At 45.2% G+C, this 9895-nt stretch overlaps 2 protein-coding genes across 2 annotated transcripts in view; both read left to right on the forward strand.

Annotated features, from left to right (window-relative positions):
* brd10 (bromodomain containing 10) overlaps window positions 1–4303 on the forward strand; it is a 20638-nt gene extending 16335 nt beyond the window's left edge. The window contains exon 10 of the mRNA XM_079835442.1: window positions 1015–4303. Within this exon, the coding sequence (XP_079691568.1) occupies window positions 1015–3893 (2879 nt within the window). The 3' untranslated portion in view covers window positions 3894–4303. The remainder of the gene's footprint in view (window positions 1–1014) is intronic.
* Window positions 4304–4870: 567 nt separating this feature from the next.
* LOC307137642 (putative bromodomain-containing protein 10) lies at window positions 4871–8905 on the forward strand. The gene has a single exon (XM_079835443.1). It carries the CDS (start codon window positions 5661–5663, stop codon window positions 8499–8501), a length of 2841 nt encoding a protein of 946 aa, XP_079691569.1. The 5' UTR covers window positions 4871–5660; the 3' UTR covers window positions 8502–8905.
* The last annotated feature ends 990 nt before the right edge of the window (window positions 8906–9895 follow it).

Consider the following 9895-nt stretch of genomic DNA (forward strand, 5'->3'; position numbering starts at 1 on the left):
CAGCCTGCACAGTGGGAACAAGGCATGATGGATCCATGTTCTCATTCTGTTTACGCCAAATTCTGCCTCTACCATCTGAATGTCTCAACAGAAATCCAGACTCATCAGACCAGGCCACATTTTTCCAGTCTTCAACTGTCCAATTTTGGTGAGCTGGTGCAAATTGTTGCCTCTTTTTCCTATTTGTAGTGGAGATGAGTGGTACCCGGTGGGGTCTTCTGCTGTTGTAGCCCATCCGCCTCAAGGTTGTGTGTGTTGTGGCTTCACAAATGCTTTGCTGCAGACCTCGGTTGTAACGAGTGGTTATTTCAGTCAAAGTTGCTCTTCTATCAGCTTGAATCAGTCGGCCCATTCTCCTCTGACCTCTAGCATCAACAAGGCATTTTCTCCCACAGGACTGCCGCATACTTGATGCTTTTCCCTTTTCACACCATTCTTTGTAAACCCTAGAAATGGTTGTGTGTGAAAATCCCAGTAACTGAGCAGATTGTGAAATACTCAGACCGGCCCGTCTGGCTCCAACAACCATGCCACGCTCAACATTGCTTAAATCACCTTTCTTTCCCATTCCGACATTCAGTGTGGAGTTCAGGAGATTGTCTTGACCAGGACCACACCCCTAAATGCATTGAAGCAACTGTCATGTGATTGGTTGATTAGATAATTGCATTAATGAGAAATTGAACATGTATTCCTAATAATCCTTTAGGTGAGTGTATATAATCGAAAAGGAATGTGTCCACAAAATCGAATCTGGCCCCCTTTTTAAAAAGTTTGGACACCCGTTATTTAAACCATGCCAGTGCAATTCCACTAATGCCGACATCATTTTCGAGTCTATTCAAAAGAATGTTGTGGTCGATAGTATCGAATGATGAGTTCATTACAAGGAAGTGTTTCAAATACCCTTGTGTTTGTTGTTGGAGCAGCACACATTGCTTCCGTTTTCCATTTTATGCATTCATCACACTGTTGTTTTGTGATACTGATGTTTGCTGCCCTTTCTTTTCGCAGAGAATGTGAATCTAGGAAATCACGAATCAAGACCTGAAATGGTCATGCATTCATCAGAGTCTGGACCCTTCACTCGCAGCTCAAAGCGCCGTCAGAGCGGTGCAATCGGGGATGAACTGAGCCTATGCAAGAGAGGCAAAACAGACCCAGAGAGCTCTGAGTCGAATGTGGAAGATGCATCCAGGGAACAAGCAACGGTGATCCCACGAGTGTCAGCGTTGCCTCCGCCTTTGAGTAGCTTTCAGGGTTCTTGCAAACCCATCCAGGCGCTGCTGGCCAAGAGTGTTGGAAACAAAGTGACCTTAATAAGTCATCCTAAGGCTTCAGTGATGGCTCAGGTTCTGCGGGATGGGAACAAGACTTCTGTAACTCTGCCGCCTGTCCGATTATCAACTACAACCGTCTCGACAGAAACCCCGACTACAACTTTCACAACCGAAAGCACTGAACAGGTGGTGTACAAGACCGCAGGTGGCGTGGGGCTTCTCAGGAAAGGAAGCACTTCTGTAAAGTTCTCAGCGCAGACGATATCAGATCAGAAATCAATGCAACAAGTTGTTATACTGCCTTCAAATCTACTGATTCAAAGCGTTGATAACAAGGCCTCTGCACCTCAGACCACAACGTACGTGTCCAATGCTTCAGGCTTCACCATACCGGAAAACAAGGTTCCTGTCCAGCAGGTGGCGCCATTGAAAGATACTAGCACTGCCAGAGCACCATCTGCTGTCGTTACACCCAATTTAAGGAGCATTGCTGTGCCTAAAAAGACTACTGAGCCAAAGGTGGTCGTGAACAAATCAGCTAGTAGTGGTCCGACCAAACCTGACGCTAAACAGGAGCTCAGGACAGTGTGCATTAGAGACTCGCAGTCCATCCTTGTCACCACGAGAGGAGGAAACACAGGGGTGGTCAAGGTGCAGACGTCCGATAGTGGATCGGGGGCTTTGCCACCCACCTCGGTTTTCACCATATCGCCACAACTGCAAGCCTTTCTGGTGTCAAAGTCTTCCACGTCCACTGGAGTCACTCCTCAGTCTTTCTCGAAGGATGTTGTTCCGGTAAGCTCATCTACTTTTGTGGCTCCTTCAATTAGCAATGATGGCACTCCAGCCAAAACATCAATCCCTGGTGAATCCGCACTCCTGGCCACAAGCAAAGACAGTAATAGCGTCCTTGTAACTGCGAAAGACATCCAAGGCTTTCTGCAGAACACGGTCTCCAAATGTGGAATGAAACCCCCACGAAAGCGGCCTCTACCAGGAAGCAGAACTCCGGATCAATCTGCTTTCCAAAAGGTTTTCCTGGTCTCGCCTTCACCAGCATCAAAGGTCAGCACTACTACAGCAACCAGTACGTTGCCAGGATCACGGGTCATGTTCATAAGCAACTCAGCACTTACCATTCCAAAAGAGGCGTCTGCATCCGAGGTCAACATTTCCTCTACTAGCACACCAGCGTTGAAGGTCATTCCCAAGTTGGGGACGGCCTTATCCTGTTCTTCTTCTGGTACAAACATCCAGAGCATCGGTGTCCCAGGGTTAATGTCAAGAATACTCGGTACAAACAAAGGTATGCCATCAGCAGGCGTGAAAACGACACCTGTGATTGTCTCCAGAGTACCTGGGACGTCAACTCCAAGTGCGTCGGGAAACACGGAAAGTTCTCTGAAAGTACCTGGGACTGTTGATGGGAAAACGCTCACGTTTTCAACGCTAGGCACCGGCCACATGGCTTCTTCTGCACTTTTGTCAGTGGTAAAACCGGATGTACCTTCAACGTTAAACGCTCTTCACTGTAAACCAGGGTTGAGCTCGACCTCTCTTTCAGGAAGCCTGATTAACAAACACACTACCGCTAACAAGACACCAATGATCACATCCTTCTGCACTTCACGCCCACTGATTAAAACAACCTCTTCTGGAGTGTCCAGTCCTCTTGCTTTGACTCCTCCAGCGGTCATTACCTCTACCGCAAAGAGTGTCCAGGAGAAAATAGTGATCAACACCACTGCCCCGCTTGCCCCTGGGACTCAGCTCCTGATCAACAACACCAGATTTGTTGTACCTTCTCAAGGCCTTGGACCTGGCAGCCATGTTCTGCTCATCAACTCCTGTCCTGGAGGATTGCAAGGCATTGCTTCCCCTGTTCCTAGAGCTCCAAACAGTTCAACCCCTCCTTCGGTTATACAAGGTGTGAGATTGGTAACACCAGTCAGGCTACCCTCACCAAACAATCGAGTCCATCAACAGCTGAGCACAAGAGCTCCACTGAATGCATCTACTGCTCTCTCAGCTCTACGTCCATCATCAGACACTGTGAGACTTCCTGCCTTTCAATCCTCCGACGTTTCTCAAGGTCCCAAAGACACCTCTCCTCCCCAAGGAGGCTTATTAAGCACAACCTCTCCAATGCTCTTGCAAGGAAGACCCTCTCAAAACCAAGTGACCATGCCTCCAATGAAAACCGCAATTGCACGGCATTCACCGATGATGACCGTTCCACCCATGAGCAGCACGATATCACGGATGCAGAAACTTCCAGTTGCAATGGTTCCACCAATCGGTGGTCCAAGCATCGCAAGTGTCCCTCCCTCTATGAACATACTGACACCTTGTCCGGCCATCAGAGCTGTGCAACCTGGGACAATGGGAAAGCCTGCTATTGTACCCCAGCCACTACATGGTCAAAACACGGCCCCCAGTCCGAGTAAACTGCTGTTGAGCCCAGATGGTGCCATTTTAAATATAGTTCAAGTGTTGGCAAAGCCAATGGACACTCGAGTGGTTGGTTCCTCCTCAAGTAGTGTTACTGTACCCACTTTAAACACGAATAATCCACTGAGAAATCCAGAGACCCTGGGGAGACCTAATCTCTGAAACTCCGGAGGTCATCTGTTCACTGTTTCGGCCTTTGTTGAGTTGGATTGATTCCATTTCTCCCAATGTTGGAGGCTAAACTAAATTAACATGTTGTGCGTTTTGCCCTTTACAATAGATATCGAGGGGAATTTAATTGGTTTCACCAAGAGCAATTCAAATGGCCAGTATTGTACATAACATTGTTTGTTTGGCTGACTCTTTTCTACTCCATTTGTATGCAAAGGTTTTGTAGCATTTTCCATTAAATGATTAATATTATACTGTAGAACAGGCTATTTAAGAGTATGTCTGGCGAAGTAGAGCATCAGGCATAGTTTGAGTATTCAGACATTATCTGATAACAGTTTTGGTTTTGTGTTTGCTCTATATACATGACAATAAACTTGGCATATTTATGACTGAAGGAGAAGCCTGGGTGTGCTGTGCCTGTTCATTCAACCAAACCGATCAGACTCTTTAAATCCATTTAAAGTGAATTTCCCAATAATTCGACGGCCGATTTGCACGCTCCCAGTATATATCAGGGCTCCCACTCGTCCTGGGAAATCGGCGACAAATATTTTCCAGCCCTGGAGAACACAATAATTTTTTATAAAGTTCTTCGGTTTTTCTCTATCCGAGTACAGAGAGTTCATCACTGGCCCAAAACATGACCAAATCTGTTGAGTTTTGACTGGTGACGGGAGTGTTTTCCGTGATCTTTAGCTATAGCTGCAAGTGGCAACACAACACTAATGTTATTAACTGCTCAAATGTATGCAGTGGATGTTAACCCCTTTTTGAGAATACACATGAAAATGCACTATCCAAACTTAAAGGGCTGTAATTCAAGAATGCTTTGACTTAAGTTTGGTCTTGTTTTAAAGAAGACACTCGGCAGATTATTGCTGAAGTGAAAGCATTTCAAAATATGGAATATATGTTATGATTGACTGTAAATATAAAATACTGTAATAAATATTTAAATTTTATATAAAATATATATTTTACAAAAATGTTACTATAAAATCAAAGCCATATGTCTAACCAAGTTGTGTTCCAAATTTGAAGTTGATATCACAAAAATTGAAGTATCCATGAGATTTTGTTTAGGCGCTGTACCAAAAACAGCCACCGGGCGTCATCCACTTTCCATTGATTGTTTCTGTTTCCTGTAAATTTCAGTCCAAATGTCACTTCCATCACAAAACAGTCACCAAATATGGACCCTTGAGACTCAGACCTTTCCGACGATATGCGTTTTGTCAAGATTAGAAAAGATTTTGATTATAAAGTCGTTAAAATAAATGTTGTAATACGAAACATAACGCCGCCCACTAGGGGGAGGAGCCCAGTGGAAGAATTTAAAGTACCGTTTCCATGGTGACGCAATGTCTGATTTCAAAACGGTTTTCACAGGATGAATTTTGAGTTCGTAAACTTTCAAATGATTCTTAATTTATGATCATTATTAAAATATATGATACGAAAAAAAGGCGATCAAAAAAAGAGCGCCAGGCGTCCCGACAGTTAGGCTCGACTTCGGTGTTGTTCTTCTTCATTTTCGAGTCTATTCAAAAGAATGTTGTGGTCGATAGTATCGAATGATGAGTTCATTACAAGGAAGTGTTTCAAATACCCTTGTGTTTGTTGTTGGAGCAGCACACATTGCTTCCGTTTTCCATTTTATGCATTCATCACACTGTTGTTTTGTGATACTGATGTTTGCTGCCCTTTCTTTTCGCAGAGAATGTGAATCTAGGAAATCACGAATCAAGACCTGAAATGGTCATGCATTCATCAGAGTCTGGACCCTTCACTCGCAGCTCAAAGCGCCGTCAGAGCGGTGCAATCGGGGATGAACTGAGCCTATGCAAGAGAGGCAAAACAGACCCAGAGAGCTCTGAGTCGAATGTGGAAGATGCATCCAGGGAACAAGCAACGGTGATCCCACGAGTGTCAGCGTTGCCTCCGCCTTTGAGTAGCTTTCAGGGTTCTTGCAAACCCATCCAGGCGCTGCTGGCCAAGAGTGTTGGAAACAAAGTGACCTTAATAAGTCATCCTAAGGCTTCAGTGATGGCTCAGGTTCTGCGGGATGGGAACAAGACTTCTGTAACTCTGCCGCCTGTCCGATTATCAACTACAACCGTCTCGACAGAAACCCCGACTACAACTTTCACAACCGAAAGCACTGAACAGGTGGTGTACAAGACCGCAGGTGGCGTGGGGCTTCTCAGGAAAGGAAGCACTTCTGTAAAGTTCTCAGCGCAGACGATATCAGATCAGAAATCAATGCAACAAGTTGTTATACTGCCTTCAAATCTACTGATTCAAAGCGTTGATAACAAGGCCTCTGCACCTCAGACCACAACGTACGTGTCCAATGCTTCAGGCTTCACCATACCGGAAAACAAGGTTCCTGTCCAGCAGGTGGCGCCATTGAAAGATACTAGCACTGCCAGAGCACCATCTGCTGTCGTTACACCCAATTTAAGGAGCATTGCTGTGCCTAAAAAGACTACTGAGCCAAAGGTGGTCGTGAACAAATCAGCTAGTAGTGGTCCGACCAAACCTGACGCTAAACAGGAGCTCAGGACAGTGTGCATTAGAGACTCGCAGTCCATCCTTGTCACCACGAGAGGAGGAAACACAGGGGTGGTCAAGGTGCAGACGTCCGATAGTGGATCGGGGGCTTTGCCACCCACCTCGGTTTTCACCATATCGCCACAACTGCAAGCCTTTCTGGTGTCAAAGTCTTCCACGTCCACTGGAGTCACTCCTCAGTCTTTCTCGAAGGATGTTGTTCCGGTAAGCTCATCTACTTTTGTGGCTCCTTCAATTAGCAATGATGGCACTCCAGCCAAAACATCAATCCCTGGTGAATCCGCACTCCTGGCCACAAGCAAAGACAGTAATAGCGTCCTTGTAACTGCGAAAGACATCCAAGGCTTTCTGCAGAACACGGTCTCCAAATGTGGAATGAAACCCCCACGAAAGCGGCCTCTACCAGGAAGCAGAACTCCGGATCAATCTGCTTTCCAAAAGGTTTTCCTGGTCTCGCCTTCACCAGCATCAAAGGTCAGCACTACTACAGCAACCAGTACGTTGCCAGGATCACGGGTCATGTTCATAAGCAACTCAGCACTTACCATTCCAAAAGAGGCGTCTGCATCCGAGGTCAACATTTCCTCTACTAGCACACCAGCGTTGAAGGTCATTCCCAAGTTGGGGACGGCCTTATCCTGTTCTTCTTCTGGTACAAACATCCAGAGCATCGGTGTCCCAGGGTTAATGTCAAGAATACTCGGTACAAACAAAGGTATGCCATCAGCAGGCGTGAAAACGACACCTGTGATTGTCTCCAGAGTACCTGGGACGTCAACTCCAAGTGCGTCGGGAAACACGGAAAGTTCTCTGAAAGTACCTGGGACTGTTGATGGGAAAACGCTCACGTTTTCAACGCTAGGCACCGGCCACATGGCTTCTTCTGCACTTTTGTCAGTGGTAAAACCGGATGTACCTTCAACGTTAAACGCTCTTCACTGTAAACCAGGGTTGAGCTCGACCTCTCTTTCAGGAAGCCTGATTAACAAACACACTACCGCTAACAAGACACCAATGATCACATCCTTCTGCACTTCACGCCCACTGATTAAAACAACCTCTTCTGGAGTGTCCAGTCCTCTTGCTTTGACTCCTCCAGCGGTCATTACCTCTACCGCAAAGAGTGTCCAGGAGAAAATAGTGATCAACACCACTGCCCCGCTTGCCCCTGGGACTCAGCTCCTGATCAACAACACCAGATTTGTTGTACCTTCTCAAGGCCTTGGACCTGGCAGCCATGTTCTGCTCATCAACTCCTGTCCTGGAGGATTGCAAGGCATTGCTTCCCCTGTTCCTAGAGCTCCAAACAGTTCAACCCCTCCTTCGGTTATACAAGGTGTGAGATTGGTAACACCAGTCAGGCTACCCTCACCAAACAATCGAGTCCATCAACAGCTGAGCACAAGAGCTCCACTGAATGCATCTACTGCTCTCTCAGCTCTACGTCCATCATCAGACACTGTGAGACTTCCTGCCTTTCAATCCTCCGACGTTTCTCAAGGTCCCAAAGACACCTCTCCTCCCCAAGGAGGCTTATTAAGCACAACCTCTCCAATGCTCTTGCAAGGAAGACCCTCTCAAAACCAAGTGACCATGCCTCCAATGAAAACCGCAATTGCACGGCATTCACCGATGATGACCGTTCCACCCATGAGCAGCACGATATCACGGATGCAGAAACTTCCAGTTGCAATGGTTCCACCAATCGGTGGTCCAAGCATCGCAAGTGTCCCTCCCTCTATGAACATACTGACACCTTGTCCGGCCATCAGAGCTGTGCAACCTGGGACAATGGGAAAGCCTGCTATTGTACCCCAGCCACTACATGGTCAAAACACGGCCCCCAGTCCGAGTAAACTGCTGTTGAGCCCAGATGGTGCCATTTTAAATATAGTTCAAGTGTTGGCAAAGCCAATGGACACTCGAGTGGTTGGTTCCTCCTCAAGTAGTGTTACTGTACCCACTTTAAACACGAATAATCCACTGAGAAATCCAGAGACCCTGGGGAGACCTAATCTCTGAAACTCCGGAGGTCATCTGTTCACTGTTTCGGCCTTTGTTGAGTTGGATTGATTCCATTTCTCCCAATGTTGGAGGCTAAACTAAATTAACATGTTGTGCGTTTTGCCCTTTACAATAGATATCGAGGGGAATTTAATTGGTTTCACCAAGAGCAATTCAAATGGCCAGTATTGTACATAACATTGTTTGTTTGGCTGACTCTTTTCTACTCCATTTGTATGCAAAGGTTTTGTAGCATTTTCCATTAAATGATTAATATTATACTGTAGAACAGGCTATTTAAGAGTATGTCTGGCGAAGTAGAGCATCAGGCATAGTTTGAGTATTCAGACATTATCTGATAACAGTTTTGGTTTTGTGTTTGCTCTATATACATGACAATAAACTTGGCATATTTATGACTGAAGGAGAAGCCTGGGTGTGCTGTGCCTGTTCATTCAACCAAACCGATCAGACTCTTTAAATCCATTTAAAGTGAATTTCCCAATAATTCGACGGCCGATTTGCACGCTCCCAGTATATATCAGGGCTCCCACTCGTCCTGGGAAATCGGCGACAAATATTTTCCAGCCCTGGAGAACACAATAATTTTTTATAAAGTTCTTCGGTTTTTCTCTATCCGAGTACAGAGAGTTCATCACTGGCCCAAAACATGACCAAATCTGTTGAGTTTTGACTGGTGACGGGAGTGTTTTCCGTGATCTTTAGCTATAGCTGCAAGTGGCAACACAACACTAATGTTATTAACTGCTCAAATGTATGCAGTGGATGTTAACCCCTTTTTGAGAATACACATGAAAATGCACTATCCAAACTTAAAGGGCTGTAATTCAAGAATGCTTTGACTTAAGTTTGGTCTTGTTTTAAAGAAGACACTCGGCAGATTATTGCTGAAGTGAAAGCATTTCAAAATATGGAATATATGTTATGATTGACTGTAAATATAAAATACTGTAATAAATATTTAAATTTTATATAAAATATATATTTTACAAAAATGTTACTATAAAATCAAAGCCATATGTCTAACCAAGTTGTGTTCCAAATTTGAAGTTGATATCACAAAAATTGAAGTATCCATGAGATTTTGTTTAGGCGCTGTACCAAAAACAGCCACCGGGCGTCATCCACTTTCCATTGATTGTTTCTGTTTCCTGTAAATTTCAGTCCAAATGTCACTTCCATCACAAAACAGTCACCAAATATGGACCCTTGAGACTCAGACCTTTCCGACGATATGCGTTTTGTCAAGATTAGAAAAGATTTTGATTATAAAGTCGTTAAAATAAATGTTGTAATACGAAACATAACGCCGCCCACTAGGGGGAGGAGCCCAGTGGAAGAATTTAAAGTACCGTTTCCATGGTGACGCAATGTCTGATTTCAAAACGGTT

The sequence above is a fragment of the Gobio gobio genome (genome assembly GCF_949357685.1).
Source record: "Gobio gobio genome assembly, chromosome: 14".
Taxonomy (NCBI): Eukaryota; Metazoa; Chordata; class Actinopteri; order Cypriniformes; family Gobionidae; genus Gobio; species Gobio gobio.